This window comes from Amphibalanus amphitrite, unplaced genomic scaffold, assembly GCF_019059575.1.
Source record: "Amphibalanus amphitrite isolate SeventyFive unplaced genomic scaffold, NRLGWU_Aamphi_draft 000717F_arrow, whole genome shotgun sequence".
NCBI classification, from domain to species: Eukaryota; Metazoa; Arthropoda; class Thecostraca; order Balanomorpha; family Balanidae; genus Amphibalanus; species Amphibalanus amphitrite.
The window spans coordinates 106,813-126,485 of NW_024882211.1; the positions used below are offsets into that span (position 1 = coordinate 106,813).

At 47.9% G+C, this 19,673-nt stretch overlaps 1 protein-coding gene across 1 annotated transcript in view; it reads left to right on the forward strand.

Annotated features, from left to right (window-relative positions):
• The window catches only part of LOC122365134 (fibrillin-1-like), a 248,808-nt gene that overhangs the window by 87,293 nt on the left and 141,842 nt on the right, over positions 1-19,673 (forward strand). The window contains exons 8-11 of the mRNA XM_043336109.1: positions 2,686-2,838; positions 4,279-4,416; positions 16,871-17,014; positions 18,302-18,442. Of these exons, the coding sequence (XP_043192044.1) occupies positions 2,686-2,838; positions 4,279-4,416; positions 16,871-17,014; positions 18,302-18,442 (576 nt within the window). The remainder of the gene's footprint in view (positions 1-2,685; positions 2,839-4,278; positions 4,417-16,870; positions 17,015-18,301; positions 18,443-19,673) is intronic.

Below are 19,673 nucleotides of genomic sequence, written 5' to 3' on the forward strand. Positions count from 1 at the left end.
TATATTTTGCCAACGTTTCAAAAAAATCGGTCCAAACAAATTTGAGATATCGAGGTTTTAGTGACGTCATGAATTCTGACTTTTCAACCAAAAACGGCATATATTCTAAAAATCATATAAAATCACAGAATAGACATACAGACATGCCGTAAACGCCATTAGACTGCCAATTTTATGTACAATCAAATGGCCATATTTGATTTTTGATTAACGTTCTACATTTTCCAAAATCTTGAACTAATTCTTGGCTATTTCTCGTGACACTTCACGATCATGATGCATGTTTTTCCTAAATTGATATTTTTCGATCAATAACGTACTCGTATGATAAAATAAATAACACCATCGTGTTCTACGCCCAAAAATACCCATAAACCATGTGTCATAGACGGCGAATACCAGTTTTGATTTTCTGGGGTATGCTCTTACCTGATTGACCTGGCCTTGACCCTGACCTATGTTTGACCGACCCCTATATAGATCTGATACTCTTGTAGCACTTATATGAAGGATTGTGCACCGTTTTGACAGAGTTTATGACGAGAGGCGCCCATTACGAGGTTCTGAAGTCCATGCTACCGAAAGTCCGATTTCAGGTGCTTGAACTGACCTTGACCTGATCTGTGACCTTAAAATTCAACTTTCAAGTACTCATCTGCAGCGTCTCGTCGCGTTCTTTCGTTTGCCGCCTCGTGCGTTTCGCTGCAACCATTGGTTCTCGAGTTATCGGCTGGGGGCGTTTAACGCCCCTCCCCAGCAAACGGCGGGTGGCGAAATACCCCAGCAACTGCCGGGTTAACAAACTGTAAAACGTCTAGTAGACATTCCGTCTAGTCTGAAATATGCCCTACTATTTACATAAGATTTATTTTTTACCTTTAAGCGCCCGAAAGATATGGGCGGTACGGGATAGAATTATTAACCTTCGCCTCAGTGGGGGGGGCATATGTTACCACCCTGTCGCGTTTTTTGCGTGTGAATAAAAAATCGCGGCGCGTAGCGCCGCTTGGAGTACATTTTTGTACATCAATTTTGGACAATGTGTGAGATTTTTGACCCAAGGTCATGTCAGGTCAGGTCACCAGGTCAAGTTAACTGACCAAGCCTAAAAAAGTTTGCAATCATGTCCAGCCTGCACTGTTTGCCAGAAAGATTTTAAACTTGGTGATTGCATGATGTTATGGGCGCCTATAATATTTATATCTCGGATTTTTTATATGCGTGACCTAAGGTCAGGCCAGTGGCGTGACCTTACCATTATAAATCAATGGATGAAAATGAAAATGCCTCTAGATCCGTGTGTACGCATAGGAACAGTCCAAATATTTCAGAATCACAATGATTTGGACCACCATTGATAACCAAGGTGTCTTTTTTGCTGATAGCCTCTAGAAAGGTCATCCGAGGTCATTTGAGGCTACAAACCGATTTTTGCCAATAACTCTCGATTGGAAACAGATAGGACGCTGGGGATGGTCTCATTGTGTTTGTCTTGTTGAGACGCATCGAATGATATGCAACATGGCCTTTTCCGGTCAGGTCATGACCTTGACCTGAGGTCAGATTTTCAAGTTGACCTTTCAAGGTCAAATTATGGTTCATTCGACGCGCCTCAGCAAGAGGAACACGATTCTGGTAATAAAAATATTCTGTTTTTTTTTTAAGTCAAAAGTTATTGTCGAAAATCACATTTCGTAAAAACAGCTATTTTTGGAGTTTTTGCCCGCTGGAGGCTAAACGTTGACCTGAGGTCAATTTTGATATGACCTTATCAAAAGAAGAGTTCCAAAGCTATCGATTGCTTTTCCATGCGTTTTTCTAGCTATCATAGTTCCTGAGGTAAATGCATGTTTTCTGAGAAATATAATGACATTTGCCAAATTTTGACCTTTGATGAACTCCAGTGACCCCAATTTTGCTCTAAGGTGAAAAATTACCGATGTACTCTCAAACGTACGCATTAAGGGCTATCGACTGCTTTTTACCGCGTCTTTCTAGCCCTCTTAGTTTTTTAATTAGAGGTGGGTGGTAACCTATGCCCCCCCCCCCCCCCACTAGGGTGAAGTTGGCTGAAACCGCCACGGGCGCGGGTTAAACCGCTCGTAGGTAGAAAAATGTTTTAAACGTCCTATCGCGTTTTAAACATCCTATCGCCTATCGGCTCGACGTTTAAAGGATTTGTTCTTCCTACTCGCGGTTTGATATACGAGAGCGAGTTGAGATGGGCCGTGTATTAAAATGAATACTATATGGGGTAGGGGTAGTGAGAAAAAATTATTGCCCTCTGTGACATCACTGTAGCCCTCGGGCGAAGACCTCAACAAGCATTATTGCCCTCGGCTATGCCTCTGGTAATAAAACATGTTTCGGTTTTACTCTCGGGCTACAGTGACGTCTCATCGGGCAATCATTTTTACTACCCCATACAGTATTCATATAATATTTTAAGCTCGATATTTCTCCACAGTTTTGATTTGGTATCGGTTTTCAAATTGTCTGCACTTGCCATGACTGCTGACAGGTGTGCTGGCTGCTGACTGCTGACCATTGTGTTGACTGCTGGTTGCTGACTGCTGACTACCTGCCGGCTGCTGACTGCTGACTGCTGACAAGTGTGCCGACTGCCGACTGCGCACTGCTGGCTGCGCGGCGGTAGCGCAACGTGAGCCATGCCGGTCGTTTCAGACATCGACGAGTGTCTGGAGGGCACGTCCAGCTGCCAGCCGGAGCGCCAGTTCTGTCTGAACACGCAGGGCGGCTTCACGTGCCAGGCGCGCCGCGGGCCGCGCGACTGTCCGGCCGGCTTCAAGTACGACACGTCCGCCGCCAGCTGCCTAGGTGAGCTCTGCACGGCGGAGGCACTGGCGAGCATTAGCATCCCTCCCACGAGTGAGCCGTGAAGAATCCTGTATCTTTTTATGTCCAGGTTTATTCTTAGCTAATTAAATATTTAAATATTGTATTTAAATGTATTCATCTACAGGGTGTCCGGAAATTATTTGCCCCTTGTTCATTCAGCTATAATCCCACCGTGCGCTTAAGAACTGGGGCATTCCACGATAGATCGACCAAAATAAAATAAAATTTACACCCTCATATTTTATTTTTTGCTTAAAATTGGTCTAATGGGTTGTGATGGGCGGGGAACCCAGCTGTGGCAAGGATTTTTTTTTCTTCGAACAACGGTTTCCGAGATATAGCCTCGGGCGGGCAGTTCCTGGAGGTCACGCTGCAACCCTATGTTTGGCGGCTTATAACTCAGAAACTATTGGTTTTCTATGGTAAAAACTTTATATGGTTCAACTCGCAATCAACCAACAAACGTTTTGGCTATCTCTTTGACTCTGTTCCATGTCAAGCTTGCGGCCGAAGTGCTCTGCTGAAAGAAGTGCATGATTTCTGTACAGTCAGTTTTAAAAGTACCACGCATCAGTGCGGGGGATCCATCAAGCCCGACCGTGGAAGCTGGAAGAACTGCTAAATTTGAGCCACCGAAGCAATTGAAATCCTCGTCCATTCCCCAGGTCAATTGGTTCGGTGACTAAAATTAGAGCAGGCCCTTCCTCGGTCAGGCTTGATGGATCCACCGGTACTTTGCGCGGTACTTTTAAAGGGACCCTCCCACCTTCAAAAAAGTTTATGAATTGGCATGAAAGTGATGTCGCTCGGTTCAGAAAGAGCGCAAACGAATATCTACCAAATTTCACCGAAAAATATTCACCGGTTTTCAAGATATTAGACTTTTACTTTTGTTTACTTTTTGGGATCTCCGCTGTTCCTAGCGACTTTATTTGGAAGCAATAGTTTGGCAGCTGAAAGTGCGGCACTTGTTGCGCGCAAAGCAGCATATACCACCGCGTGCTACAAAACATTTTAGTCAAACATTTAAAAATCGTTAGATATCTGCGCTGACGTCACACATTCAGAGGGGTATTCCTCTGAATATCTGCATTAGCCCCTCTGAATCAAAATGCTGCAATTTTGAAATTCAATATTTCCGTTTTAAGGCATTTCTCGATGTTGTGAGTGCCGAAACCGGTAATTGTGAGCCAGGGACCCCATTTTGGCTATCTCAACTCAAATCTAATGTTAAGGTGGGAGGGTCCCTTTAAGACTGACTGTACATACAGCTCTTACATTCAAAGACGCAAATTTTTGAACCGAGGAACTCCGACCGCAAGCTTGCTATGGAACAGACTATGTATAGTCACCTACTGTCGGCGGGCGAAGAACGCTTCCCGCTGCTCTCCCCCTGACCCGACCCCCACGGCGTCACAGACGTGGACGAGTGTGAGGAGAAGATAGACGGCTGCCAGCCGGAGACGGAGCGCTGCACAAACACGCTCGGTGGCTACGAGTGTGACGCACAGTGTCAGCCGGGCTTCGTGTTCAGCGCCACCAGCAGGGCGTGCACAGGTGAGCCGCGCCGCGCCGGGCCGGGCCGCCACCCGACCAACAGCCCTGCCCAGCCACTCTCGGCGCGGGACATTAGACTGGTGACCCAGCCACTCTCAGCCCGGGACATTAGACTGGTAACCCAGCCACTCTCAGCGCGGGACATTAGACTGGTAACCCAGCCCTGACCCAAAAGATCTTTGACCTGTGACCTGATTCTCGAGGCCATGTTCGGCCGGAATCGCGATTAATTGGCGTATGTCAGCTCACATTATCCGCGCGTTTCCAGTCTTTTTGTGATTGTAGACGTCCAAACATGTGAAATGATGTTCGTCCCATGCATTACGGTGGGTGTGAAGGTCACCTGAAGGTCAGGTTAGATCATTGACCTTTGATGACCTCGGTTCACTTTTTCGAGTTTTACATGTTTCTAGGGTAGTTTTCGGGCTGATTTCGAATTTAGCATCCATTTGAACATTTACGAAGTAGTTTTATAAAGTCATAGGCGGCGGAACGGGGAGGGCACCGGGGCACCGTGCCCCCCTTTGATTTTGGTATTTCAACATTGGCCCTATGGGCGTTGCATGGAAAGAAAGGAACCAAAAGTTGGCATTGCCCCCCCCCCCCTTAATTGAAGGTGCTCCGCCGCTACTGATACTTCGTAACATGCTACGACGCCGTCAGTGGTAGTTGACACCTACTATGGATAGCCGGTAGGACGCCTAATGGTTGACCTGACCTGACCTGACCCGACCTGGCATGTAGACATCATCTGTGATCAAAACTAACATGATATTCGTGATCAACACCCCGAGGCCGAAAAACCCGATAACAGCTTCATTTTACGAAGTTCTAGTAGGTCCCGATTTTCCCGACATTTGGAACATTGACCTGACCTGGAAGGTCACCTAATGACCCAGGACCTTAAAATTGGTATCATCGGCTTCCTCTCGTCACGGGCAACACCCTCGTTTTTTCCGCGAAGCTCTAGCTCGATCAGGGGCCGAACGGCACGGGGTCCAAGCGACCCCCCTCCCCTACACATTAGAAGCTGGAAAACGCCGCACACATGCGAGGGTTATAATATTGTCAATATTGGCTACCGCAAAAAGTAAAAGCGGCCAACTTAGCCATTTTCGAAGATATCGGGCTAAAAATTTTGACAGTTAGTCATCGGTATGTGTTCAATCACATGCTCCATTTCCTTTTTTTCAGCACAAATGTAAGTTTTGAAGACCATCAAAGTAGCACATGCTTCGAAAGATGGATAGTGGGCAACATATCCTAAATTTGCCGTGCTGCATGGGAAGTAGTGTTGATGAGAAAAGGGGTTTTTGGTTCAGATTATTGTGGGTGCAGAATAACTACATTGTCTGCACCCACTGGAGAATTATTGTGGGTGCAGCTGCACCCACTGCACCCATGGTTCCTACGCTTATGAGCTAGCGAGTCGGTTGAGCCATCACTTGACTTAGAAAGAACTGCCACATCGAATGATATGCAGCATGACATCCCCCATGCAGCTTTGTGACCCGAGTGACTTTGGCCTGACCTTGACCTGAGGTCAACATCCTAAAAAGACCTAATCCAAACAAAAAGTATATCATTCGACGCGCCTGGCCACGACGAGCACGGTGGTGCCACAATCGCGGCTCTACCCACATTTGTGGCGAAGTTATTTACCAAAAACCAAACCCCTACTTTATGACACTTGATCTGACCTCAGGGGTCACCGGTTGGTGCAAGACCTTGAAATCGGATACCAATCGCTTTGGTTCGTAAAGACGCAAACGCTGGCTTTTTCCGCAAGGTTCTATCTCAATTAGGGGCGAAATGGCTAAGGAGGGGGTCTCATCTACCCCCTCTTTACCGTGTTCGCGAACAGTTCATGAACGTTCGCGAACTGTTCGTCGTTTGTTTACCAAAATTTGACCGATGACGTCACTTGTTCGCGTACACATTTGTTCGTGAACAGTTTGTTTATGTTTGTTTATTTGAAAAATTAAACAAACACCAAACCCTGAAAAGATGTCTATCGGATTCAATAGGAGCTCTGGAACACAACGATGCCTTTTGTTTTTGTGTGCGATGTCTGATAAGTACCAAAAATTGCGTTTAACCCACGAGCCGCTGAGGGGAAGGGACATTGATTTGCCCCCCCCCCCCCTTTACGTTTTGTGTGGTATCTCCGAAACCTGATAAGTGAACATAAAACTTGGTATACTCGTAGTTTCAAATGAATACCTTTGCAATATTTAATTAAGAAAAGTTCTGATGTCACTGAGAAGAACACTCACTGAGCATGAAACGTAGCGGCGTATAAGGCCAAACGTAACGGCGAACGTATAAGGGGGTGGGGGGGCCGTGGGACCCCCTTGCCGTTTCACCCCTGATCGAGCTAGAGCTCCGCGAAAAAAAACTAGCGTGTTGCCCGTGACGAGAGGAAGCCGATGATTATCAGTTTTAACCCGGCAGGCGGTGGGCCTCCCGGCCACCTTCCGCGCGGTGGGGGGGGGGGGGCATTTTTTGCCCTCCCCCGTATCTCCGAAACTACTGGACGGATCCGGAAAATTCAAACGGCATTCGATAGCCCTGTCAACTTTGTTGAGGGATACCAAATTTCATTGACCTCGGGGTCACCGATGACGTCACAGGTCAGGTCAAATATAAAATGTTTCACCGTTCACGGGGCTTCTAGGGAAAGCGCTATAACACCGAGTAAAACGCATTTTGTCGAAAATCAGCGATAGGGCGTCAGTTGTCTAGTACATACATACATTACATTGTATGTTGCTATTAGAGGTCACTGGTCACACCAGGTCAGATCACAGGTCAGGTCACCAAAGGTCACCAAGGGTCACCACATGAACCCAACTTTACTAAGGTTGTGCGATGCATGTTTTATGGCCAGTTTTTCATTTCAAGCTCAATGGTGTTGGTTATAAGACCATCAGGTACGGTTTAGGTCACTTTCTGGTGGAGGTCAGGTCAAGGTCAGGTAAAAAAGGTCAAATTTCAAAGTTGATATTTTACATAAAATGGGTGTTGATTCGATGCAGCTCGTCACGGGGAGTCTAATGGTGGTCTTTGTTTTGCACTACGAGGTCTAGAATTGCTAAAAATTGAGCTTGAAAATTTGACGTCATCAATTTTGAACCGTTTTTTCGCTATAACTTGGCCAAAAAAGTTGGCCCTTTAGCCTAACTTGGCCCTTTAGTTTTTTCGATATATCTCGAGAACCACTGCGCCGATCGTCACCAAGCTTTCAGTACCCTCCCGTGAATAGCTATTGCACATTGTGACCAAAAGTTTTTTATCACGCCTACATTCTGCATCTGCCTACATTCTGAGCATTTTTTTTGCAATAGCTTATTCTGCCGATCCCTCCTTCATCATCGTTCCTCTCAACTGGCTTTGTCCAAGCCGTTTGCCGATGTCTCACGATGTTTTCCAATCTTGCCCCGTATACCAGGTCTAGGGAAGTGTTCAACTTTTTTAGAAAAGTCTCTAGATCAACGATCTCCTCCGTTTGCTCCCGTTCTTGCAATTTACGATGTTGAACGGTCGTAGTGGGAAACCGGCCTAAGGCTTAAACTATTTGTAGTAGTTCATCTGACTGAGCTTGTCATAGATATTGATTTATATTTTATCTGTATATTTCTTGAAGAACAAATATTCATAGGTCTGCATTGTTCGAGATATGCTTTTTCGGATTTTAGTGGGATAATTTTCAAAACTTGAATACCTGAAAATCCGAGCTAGTAGTTTGGTGCCTATATGTATGTTGTGTCATCTCAGGCCAGTTTTATTAACAGAAAAATAGCCGCCTACCGGATTTGTTTGCCAAAAGACCGCTTCACATACGGATATCAGATACCAGTAAAACGCCTTTTGGGCGAAGAACGAGCGAGCGAGATAGTGAGCCCTGCACGTGCGGAAGGGCGAGAGGGTACTTCCAACGGGCTTGCGCAAAGCACCCTTCAAACCGGTCGCTAGCGGTGTACCAAATTTGAACGCAAACGGCCCAGCCGTTCCTGAGATCTGGAAGCGGCATTCTGCACGTGCGCACGTGCAAACGGGGTCCAAACTGACTTTTGCACGGCACCCTACTAACCGGTCTCCAACCGTGTACCAAATTTGAGCGCAATCGGCCCAGCCGTTCTCGAGATTTGGAAGCGCCCCCTGCACGTGCGCACGTGCAGTAGCACCTTAACCGCAACACATGGGAATGCATTGCCTGGTGGGTGCCTACCTGTATGCCAAGTTTCAGCGAAATCGCCCCAGTAATTACCGAGTTATTAAAATGGGAACAAATTTGACACCTCTTATTGTGGTATTTTGCACGTGCAGTGGGGGTCACTCACATAGATCAAGAGTGTCCGACCTTTGGTAGAAGGGATGCAGCTACCCTATAAAAATTACCGCAAGACAATCGCTCAAGCCGCTGCTGAGATATGGGCCTCTCAAAATCATTACTTTTGCAAAACTGCTTGAACACCCTTGACTTTTCACGTGGCACGTGCCACGACGGTCACTGAGATGTATCAAAAGTAGTCAATTACGGGGTAGAAGGGATGGGGCTACCCAGCAAAAAAGACCGCAGGCCAATCGGTCCAGCGGTTGTTGAGATATAAGCCTCTCAAAAACGTTATAGGCCGGGCCGGGCCGGGCCGCTCATACTGAGATTTTTCCGTTATATTGAAAAGACTCGCTTCGCTCGCTGCGCTCGCTCGCTCGCTCGTAATCAGAGGCCACATATCATGGCCTCTGATTATCAAATATGATTCCTATAGGACTCCTTCCGCAAGCGTAACTTGTAGCAGAGGGATGGGTCTTCGCGCCAGATATACATGTGTGTGAAGGTGAAGCAAGGGATCTCTGGAAATAAAAACGACGGATGATCACTGAAATCTTTGTTTGTGTGCGTGTTTTGTAGTTTGCATGTGCGTGCGCGCTATATACTCTATTCTGTATTTTGTATTTGGTACAGCCGTCAACAGGACATGATCAATCAATGACGCGGAGTCATACAAATAGGTACCTATCAGGTCAAGACATGCATACATGCTAAATGTAGCTACAGCAGCTTAAAAAAATACAAGTTAAAAATACGAGCCTCATAAGGCGTGCAAACCGACGCGAGAGCCTCTCACTTGAAGGTAACTTCCCCGCCAAACAAGTCAGCGGTAGTCTGGGGTGATATGACACAAAGAGTAAATAGGATGGCACCTACATAGGTACCCAGGACAAGGTTTGCGCACATTCCACGACTCTGTCACTGCGTACACCAAATGCCATTTGAGTCGAGAACACCTAGATCTCGCATCTCGGAGACGCACTCTCATACTAAATGGTTGCTGTGATAAGATTACATTTTCAGGCTATTGACAGGTTGGGCCATTTATGTAGTCACTGTCGTTAAGAGCTATGTTATCATTCCTTTAGCGTAACAACTAGGGTGACCCACGTGCTCCGCAACGCGAAAAGGGGTATTTTCGATCGGCAGGTGTTTGGTTTATCTTGTGTCGGTTGGGCTATAGGGTGTTGCATGTGAACATGAATTTTAAATTTTGTATCGTGTCATTTTGTTGGTTTGGCAAAGGCTTGTAGCAAAAAGCTCACCGCATTGAATATAACTTTTGGCATTGTTTTTACATTTTCGAGGAAAAGGTAAATGATTCTTCACGTATTCAGTCGTGGTTATGCTTTGTATTCTTATCTTAGGAACAACAAGCGGCTGCGCCACTTGCTTTGCTGCGTGGTAGGAAAAAATTGCGGCACCAGCCAATTTGCTTTCGAATGGTGTTCGATTCAAATCGATGTGTCGTCTAGAAGCATAGATATGGACGGAAATGTGAAGAGAATTTAAAAAGAACTGTTCTGAGGCCTTTGTTGGATGAAATTTGGCTGATACGGGGTCAAGACGGGTCAAAGAGGTCAGCCCCGGTCACTTTGGGTGAGGCCAGGTCACAAAGGTCACCTCTCGTCCGATGGGATCAGCCCGGGCCACTGTTCAACTTTTGCCTCCACCACTACCCCTCCCCTACCACTATCCCTACCACTAACCCTACACCTACCACTACCCCTACCACTGCCCCTAACACTACCCTACCCCTACCCCTACCACTGCATCTACCCCTACCACCACCCCTACCCCTACCACTACCCCTACTACTACTCCTACTACTACCCGTACTACTACCCCTACCACTATTACTACCCTTACCACTACCCCTACCCCTACCCCTACTACTACTCCTACCACTACCTCTACCCCTACCCCTACCACTACCCCTACCCCTACCCCTACCCCCACCCCTACCCCTACCTCCTACCACTACCACTACCCCTACCACTACCACTACCTACCACTGGGTCATGTCAGGTCACATACTAATTGGATCCAATAAACGTTTTAAAAAGATCAGAATTTAAAAGATCTAGCCCCGCTCCTATTCGTGCCATTCCATTACCCTTAATCGATTTTGTCGGAAATGGCGCTTTGTGACAAATGTGGCGTGTTACAGCAAACGCGGTGCATTTTCACCCGGTGATTGAGTATGCATCTTTGCACCAAATTGCACCCATATCGGACCATATTTGACAAAACTGTGCGATTTGCGGCAAAAATGACGCCCTGAGATAATTGTTGCGCATTCCGGCAAATGCGGCGCATCTGAACCTGTTGGTTGTGCATGCATCCTGGCACAAAGTTGTAGTTTGTACCCTAATCGGACCATATTTGACAAAATTATGGCCATTTTGCAATTTGCGACTCAAAATGGCGCATTGTGACAAATTTGGGGCATTGCAGCAAATGCGGCGCACCTGTACCTTTCGTTGGAGCATGCATTCCGGCACCAAATTGTACCTTTGGCTTTATCGGACCATAGGTATTTGACAAAGTTGTGCGATTTGTGGCAAAAATGACGCCCTGTGACGCAAATGGTGCATTGCGGTAAACGCGGTGCATTTGTATACTCATATCACAAACGGTTCCCATCGAACGAAATTCTACACATTTTTTCGCCACTATTTATCAAAATCAATAACTTGCCAATCCGCCAATGCGAGGCACCCGCCGCCGATCGGCATGCATTTAGCTCACAAAGTTCGTCGACCTCGGCTCTCAATGAAGATCTGAGAACCGAGCAAAATTTCATTGGCGTTCTTCCGGCGCCCGCCACGCGCGAACCGTGCACCGCAGCGAGTCGAAACCTAGAAAAGGCGCTGACCCGCTCTGTCACCTATAAGATGTGCAAATTTCAACCTCCTACGGCATACCATCTGCCCTGTAGGCGAGTGGAATTGAACCCACTACACGACGTGGCGGACACACACACACACACACTCACAGACAGACGGATTCTGTTGGAATAGTAAGTTAGACCAGTGGCGGATCCAGGGGGGGGGGCAAAATGGGCATTTGCCCCCCCCCCCAAACGGCATGATTTTAACATTACGCCTATGGACGATGCATGGAAAGAATCGATAAATTTTTATGGTTTGCCCCCCCCCCAAACCTCTGAGTTGGATCCGCCTCTGAGTTAGACAAGCGGCTGCGCCACTTGCTTTGCTGCGTGGTAGGAAAAAATTGCGGCACCAGCCAATTTGCTTTCGAATGGTGTTCGATTCAAATCGATGTGTCGTCTAGAAGCATAGATATGGACGGAAATGTGAAGAGAATTTAAGAAGAACTGTTCTGAGGCCTTTGTTAGATGAAATTTGGCTGATACGGGGTCAAGACGGGTCAAAGGGGTCAGCCCCGGTCACTTTGGGTGAGGCCAGGTCACATAGGTCAACTCTCGTTCGATGGGATCAGCACGGGCCACTGTTCTACTTTTGCCTCCACCACTACCCCTACCACTACCCCTACAACTACCCCTATCACTACCCCTACCCCTACCACTACCCCTACCCCTACCACTACCACTACATCTACCCCTACCCCTACCACTACTACTACTACCCAGTACCCATACTCCTACCCCTACCACTACCCCTACTACTACTCCTACTACTACCCCTACTACTACCCCTACCCCTACTACTACCCCTACCACTACCACTACACCTACCCCTACCACTACCCCTACCACTACCACTACCCCTACCCCTACCCCTACCCCTACCCCTACCCCTACCCCTACCCCTACCCCTACCACTACCACTACCACTACCACTACCTACCACTGGGTCATGTCAGGTCACAGACTAATTGAATCCAATAGGTACTAAAAAACAAGCAGACGTAAAGTGCTCCCAGCCCTGCCCCTATTCGTGCCATTCCATTACCCTTAATCGTATTTTTTGGAAATGGCGCTTTGTGACAAATGTGGCGCATTGCGGCAAACGTGGCGCATTTTATCCCGGTGATTGACCATGCATCGTTGCACCAAATTGCACCCATATCGGACCATATTTGACAAAACTGTGCGATTTGCGGCAAAAATGACGCCTTGTGACCAATGTGACGCCTTGCAGCAAACGCGGTGCATTTGTGAATTCCATCACAAACTGTTCCCATTGAACGAAAATCAACACATTCCCTCGTCACTTTTTATTCAAATTAAAAACTTGCCCATCCGCCAATGCGAGGCACCCGCCACCGATCGCCATGCATCTAGCTCACAAAGTTTGTCGACCCCGGCTCTCAAACCGATCAAAATTTCATCGGCGTTCTTCCAGCGCGCCCCACGCGCGAACCGTGCACCCCAGCGAGTCGGAACCTAGAAAAGGCGCTGACCCGCTCTGTCACCTATAAGGTGTGCAAATTTCAGCCCCCTGCGCCGTACCGTCTGCCCTGTAGGCGAGTGGAATTGAACCCACTACACGATGTGCGGACAAACAGACAGACAGATGGATCCTGTTCAAATAGTAAGTTACTGATGATGATGATGATGATGATTTGCGAGGCTACAATTAAACTTGGAATGTAGCTTACATGTTTTGTGTTCCCTGCAGCCCCAAGTTTATCTTTTGCTGTCTACCCCTGGATCATTCCGTATTTAAAAATCGTCAGTCAAAGCCATCTGTTGAAATTGGTAAAACCTCACATTAATATAGCGGTGGACAATTCTCTAGCTAGTGTTAAGCCAATCGGCTTATAGGGATGTTTTTTGTGTAGACCGTCAAAAGTAGCGGCTGGCAGACGGATCGAACTTTGGAGGGAGGGCTGTCATTTAAAAATTAGGCGATTTAGAGACGAATGACTTTTGGTTGGGGCTTCAGCCACCTTTCTTAATACGTTTCACTGAATAACTCCGAAATTTAGAAAAGAACTCATAATCCCTTTAAAATTGTGAAAACACCAAAATTAGACAGATCATCATCAAAACGCTACATTAAATATCTTTAGTTGAATATTTTAAGCTCATACCTCTCATTTACATCACAATCTGAATGAATAATATCAGTAACTAGCGCCAGACACACGGTATCTAACAATTGAAAATAATCCGCAGATGCTAGCATCAGACACTTTGTTACGGAGCGAGCGAAGCGAACGTACTCTTTCTTAGATTTAAGTGTCCATCCCACCTTAACCCGCGCCCCGCTGGGCTATTCAGCCATACGCGCCCTGCTGTGGGGGGGGGGGGGCAGATTCTGCCCCCCCCCCATCTGTCTAACTTCCGAACCGATGGTCGTAGAAAGACGCGGAAAACGGCAATCGAAAGCTTTCAACAAGGCGGATCCTTCAGAGCCCAATTTTTTTTGCTTAAGTAGGTCAGAGGTCAGGTCAAGGTCAGGTCAAGGGTACAAAATGCAAGTTTCTACAGTATCGGCCTTGCACCGTAGTTGCCGAAGAATGGACTGAGACTGATTGCCCAAAACGTGTTCTTAGACTACCAAGACAATATTCGTTGCACACAATGTCATTCAAAGGTCAAGGTCAAGGTCAGGTCAGGTCAGGTCACCAAAAACAAAATATAGAAAAGGGCATGTGCGACACATGTTTTATGGGTCATTTTACTCATAGAATTCAATAGGCACACTCAATAAGTGATATGGACCACCTTTGGATGAATTTCAGGTCGAGGTCAGGTCAAGGTCAGGTCAAGTGAGGTCAAATTTTGAAGTTGATTGTTAAGGCCTAAAAAGGTGTCTATCTGATGCAGTTTTTCACGGCAAATCGAATGGTGCTATTTTTGTTTCCGGACGAGGTCTAGAACTTCCAAACAAATCATTTTATTTAAAAAAAAATGTGTGTCGTGACGTCATAAAATTTTGAATAACTCCCACATTTTTTAACCGATTCTTCTAAAAATTGGTATGTAGGTGCACATGGACCACTTCTCTGACATATATTCCGGTTTTTTCGATACACTCAAAATTTTGGATTTTTTAATTATTTTCCCAAAAAATTCAGTTTTTTTAAGAAAAAAATTGGGCCAAAATCCAAAATTTTCAAAATACCGAGATAGCCATTTGATAGACAATGTAGAATCACGTATAACCTTTTTTGTTATGTCTTGATTTCTTTAAAAAATGAAGATGTTAGCGGCGTTTGAAACTTTGCCGTTTTTTAGGCGAAAATTGCAAACATGACGTCATTAAAACGTCAATTTCTCAAAAAAATTCCGACGGATTTCGCTCAAATTTTCAGAGAACATGTCAAATTGATGTATGATAAGGTACTGAAAGTTTGACGTCGCTGGCGTAAGGCGTTTAGAAGTTATTAGCGAAAAACGGGAGGGGGTCAGATTCTGCCCCCCCCCCCCAGCGGGTCGCGGGTTAAAGGAAATGGTTCACTTTTAGCATGGGGTTTTGAACTGAAATAGCAGTCTTGTAGCTTGCGCTGAGACTAGCACAAATCATAAGCTTTTACGGCCCAACGATCACCCTAAGCAAAAATATTCAATTTCCCGTTCCAAAAAGAGTGTCTAAGGCAGGAATGTGGTGTCTGGTGGTGTCTTAGAAAGGAATGCAGTCACGTCATCGTCAGCCAATCAGCATGCTGCTTACAGCCAATGCAGCATGCGTACTGCGTAGGTTTGAACTACGCAAAGTGATTGGTCAACGCGTAATAAGCTTCCGCGTCAAAACATCATTCTACATAGAATATAGTTCTTCCTATAATAAAATATGGAAAATAATTGTTTTTACAGAAAGGTTTTATTTTATTTTCTGATCATTTTGAGCATAAAAAATCATAAATCCATAGCAAAATCCTAATTTCAGGAAAGTGAACTATTTCCTTTAACATTGGTTTTCAGTTGAGACAGCCAAAATGGGGTTCCTAGCTTGCACTTACCGGTTTGAGCACTCACAAGATCGAGAAATGCCTCAAACCGAAAATACCTAATTTCAAAGTTGCAACACTTAGATTCAGACTCAGAAGGGCTAATGCATTAGAATGCCCCCTCTGAATGTGTGACGTCAGCGCAGATCTAACGATTTTAAATCTTTTACTAAAACATTTGGTAGCACGCGGTGGTATATGCTACTTTGCGTGCAACAAGTGCCGCACCTTCAAACAAAGTCGCTAGGAACAGCGGAGATCCCAAAAAGTAAACAAAGTTTAAAGTCTTATATCTTGAGAACCGGCGAATATTTTTCGATTAAATTTGGTAGATATTCGTTTCCGCTCTTTGTGAACCGAGCGACATCACTTTCATGCCAATTCATTAACTTTTTTGAAGGTGGGAACTGGGAGGGTCCCTTTAACGGAAATTTCTGAGTATGAGCGGCCGGCCGGCCGTGCGGACGCTTTTGCGAGGCTTATGTATCTCAGCAACCACTTGACCGATTTACATGCGGTAATTTTTGTAGGGTAGCTTCATTCCTTCTACCAAGTAGGTATTGGACTATTCCCGATGCATGTGGTTGGCTCCTTATGCACGTGACACTTGCAAAACGAAGAGGTGTCAGTTTTGTAACAATTGCAATATCTCGGTAACTACTGGGCCGATTGCGCTGAAAGTTGGCATGTAGGTAGGCACCCACTAGGCAGTGCATATCCGTGTGCCACAGTTGGGGTGCTGCTGCACGTGCGCACGTGCAGGGGTCGATTCCAGATCTCGAGAACGGCTGAACCGATTGCGCTGAATTTTGGTACATGGTTAGGGACCGTTTGGCAGGGTGCCGTGCAAAAAGTCAATTGGGACCTATCATGCACGCGCGCACGTGCAGGGTGCCGTTTCCAGATCTCGAGAACGGCTAGGCCGATTGCGCTCAAATTTGGCACATCGCCAGGGACCGGTTAGTAGGGTGCAGTGCACATTTACAAGATAGTTGGAGGTACCCCTCGCAATTTCGCACATACAAGGCCCACCCTCTCGCTCGCTCCGTTGGTCGCCCCAAAAGGCGTTTTACTGGTAACGTACACTGTATTGAGTGTCTCGTATACTCCTCAGTGAGCCTAAACCCAAAGTGTGTGTGTGTGCGTGCGTGCGTGCGTGCGCGCGCGCGGGCGCTTGCGTGTGGAGAGTCCTACAGCGGGCGGGCACTGACGGTCGCCCCTGAACCCCGCGAGATGTGGACGAGTGCGCCGAGGGCCTGGACAACTGCCCGCTGGGAGACGAGTGCATCAACCAGATGGGCAGCTTCAGGTGCCGGCCGCCAGCGCGCTGTCCGCCCGGCTACCGGCCCAGCCTCCTCTACGGCGTCGACTGCGAGGGTAAACCCCGACCCAGAGCAAAGCACTGCCTGCTCGACCGCTGCCGGCCGCTGCACTGGGACGCTGGGACGCCCATTCCACTGGAACGCTGTTTTTGCAAGGACACTCTGTTCATTAGAAGGTTGTTTCCCTTGGTACGCTGAGTCCGGTGTGTCCGCGGGGCACTGGGACGCTGTTTCCGCTCACTGGGACGCTGTTTCCGCTCACTGGGACGCCGTTTCCGCTCACTGGGACGCTTTTTTCCGCTCACTGGGACGCTTTTTCCGCTCACTGGGACGCTGTGGCGGCTAGGGTACGGGGACTAACGGCTTCCAACGAGCTGGGCTGGCTGCCGCTGCCGCTGCCGCCGGGCCAACCCACCGCCCGCTGAGACCATCTAACAATAACATGCCTGCGCCCCCTCACGCACACAAAACGCTGATAACGCTTACATCAACACAGATAACAAATTCAGCATGAAAAGAGAAATATCACACTAGTTAATCCGGTCACAGAAACCGTTACGCTATTAAAATAGCACTTAAATTGCATTTATTTATTAATAAGGCTCACATTTTGGCACACTTTTTTGAATGCATGCACTAAATTCGCATTGATAATTATCAAAAGCCACACTTCGGAGTCGATCGATCGCTGTGTAGGTATTCGTTTGTAAAAGCTGAGTTTCGGATCATCTTGATCACTTCTCAAAGCTATGGTAGAAACACACATGACAACACGGCACACGAAATTTACGACAAGATTATGCTCTTTTTGTTGACAGGCGTACATGATAACAATTTTTAGGAGCTTCTGTTGCCACATTTTGTTTTAGGCCCATTGCGAAGTCCTGAAGTCCATGCTACTGAAAGCCCGCTTTGAGGTGTTTGACCTGACCTTGACCTGACCTGTGACCTCAAAATTCAACTTTAAAGTACTTATCTGAAGCGTCTCGTCGCGTTATTTCGTTTGCCGCCTCGTGCGTTTCGCTGCGCCTATTGGTTCTCGAGTTATCGGCTGGGGGCGTTTAACGCCCCCCCCCCCCCCAGCAAACGGTGGGTGACGAAATACCCCAGCAACTGCCGGGTTAAAGGGTTGAGGATGCGATCGATTTATTCGTATGCATGCCTGCTATGATCCTCTAAAATGGCTTCATCGTATATCGTTATAGTTTCTGAGATAAAGCTGGAAATGTAAAAAAGCAAAACCTACCGTTTAAACCCGCGAGAGCCGCTTATAGGTGTTCACAACCGCCATGTGCCCTGCCATGGTTGTGCCGCCTGTTGACGCCCCCGTAACGACGGACAGACATCGACGAGTGCGCCGAGCGTCTGGACAACTGCACTCGCGACCAGGGCCAGCTGTGCCAGAACACCGACGGCGGATTCAACTGTATCGTCCGCTGCGAGCTCGGCTACCGCTTCTCCCCGGCCCGCGGAGGCTGCGCAGGTCTGTGGGAGGCCTCGCTGGTCTGTGGGAGGCCTCACTGGTCTGTGGAGGCCTCGCTGGTCTGTGGGAGGCCTTGCTGGTCTGTGGGAGACTTCACTGGTCTGTGGGAGGCCTCGCTGGTCTGTGGGAGGCCTCGCTGGTCTGTGGGAGGCCTCGCTGGTCTGTGGGAGGCCTCGCTGGTCTGTGGGGAGGCTGAGCAGGCCTGTGGGAGGCCTCGCTGGTCTGTGGGGGAGGCTGAACTGGTATGTGGGAGGCCTCTCTGGTCTGTGGGGAGGCTGTGCAGGTCTGTGGGAGGCCTCACTGGTCTGTGGGGAGGCTGAGCAGGCCTGTGGGAGGCCTCACTGGTCTGTGGGGATGGGGAGGCTGTGCAGGTCTGTGAGAGGCCTCTCTGGTCTGCGGGGAGGCTGTGCAGGTCTGTGGGAGGCCTCTCTGGTCTGTGGGAGGTCACGCCTCACCGGTCAGTGGGAGGCCGCCCTGGTCTGTGGGAGGTCACGCCTCACTGGTCTGTGGGAGACCTCACTGGTCTGTGGGGAGGCCTCACTGGTATGTGGGGGAGGCTGCGCAGGTCTGTCGGGGAGGTTGTGCGGGTCTGTTTTTGGAATGATGTCATCACACCTTGTTCTTCCCAACAGCCATTAGCCAAATTAAAATAGCATAATCTCAGTTGAAAAGACAATCCAAAGTACGCTTCCTACAACACATGTAAAATCACTTGCATCTGTAATATCCGCCGCCGTCGGCTCTCCCAGTCCCAGGGTCCCAGTGACGGCCCAGTGAAGGCCCAGTGACGGCCCAGTGACGGCCCAGTGACGGGCCCAGTGAAGGTCCAGTGACGGCCCAGTGACGGCCCAGTGACGGCCCAGTGAAGGTCCAGTGACGGCCCAGTGACGGCCCAGTGACGGCCCAGTGACGGGCCCAGTGAAGGTCCAGTGACGGCCCAGTGACGGCCCAGTGACGGCCCAGTGACGGCCCAGTGAAGGTCCAGTGACGGCCCAGTGACGGCCCATTGACGGTCCCAGTGACGGCCCAGTGACGGCCCAGTGGAGCAGGAGGGACCACCAGCCTTCCCGGCTGAACCGCGGCGCTGCCGTTATTTGCTGCCTTACGCACTCACTGCATTTGTTTTGCCACCTTGCTAGCCACCTTGTGCTCATGAGACCACGACGCGTAGATTTTGAGCTATTATGAAAAAGTTGTTTTTTCGTTACAACTATCTAATGTAAGAGGCGTA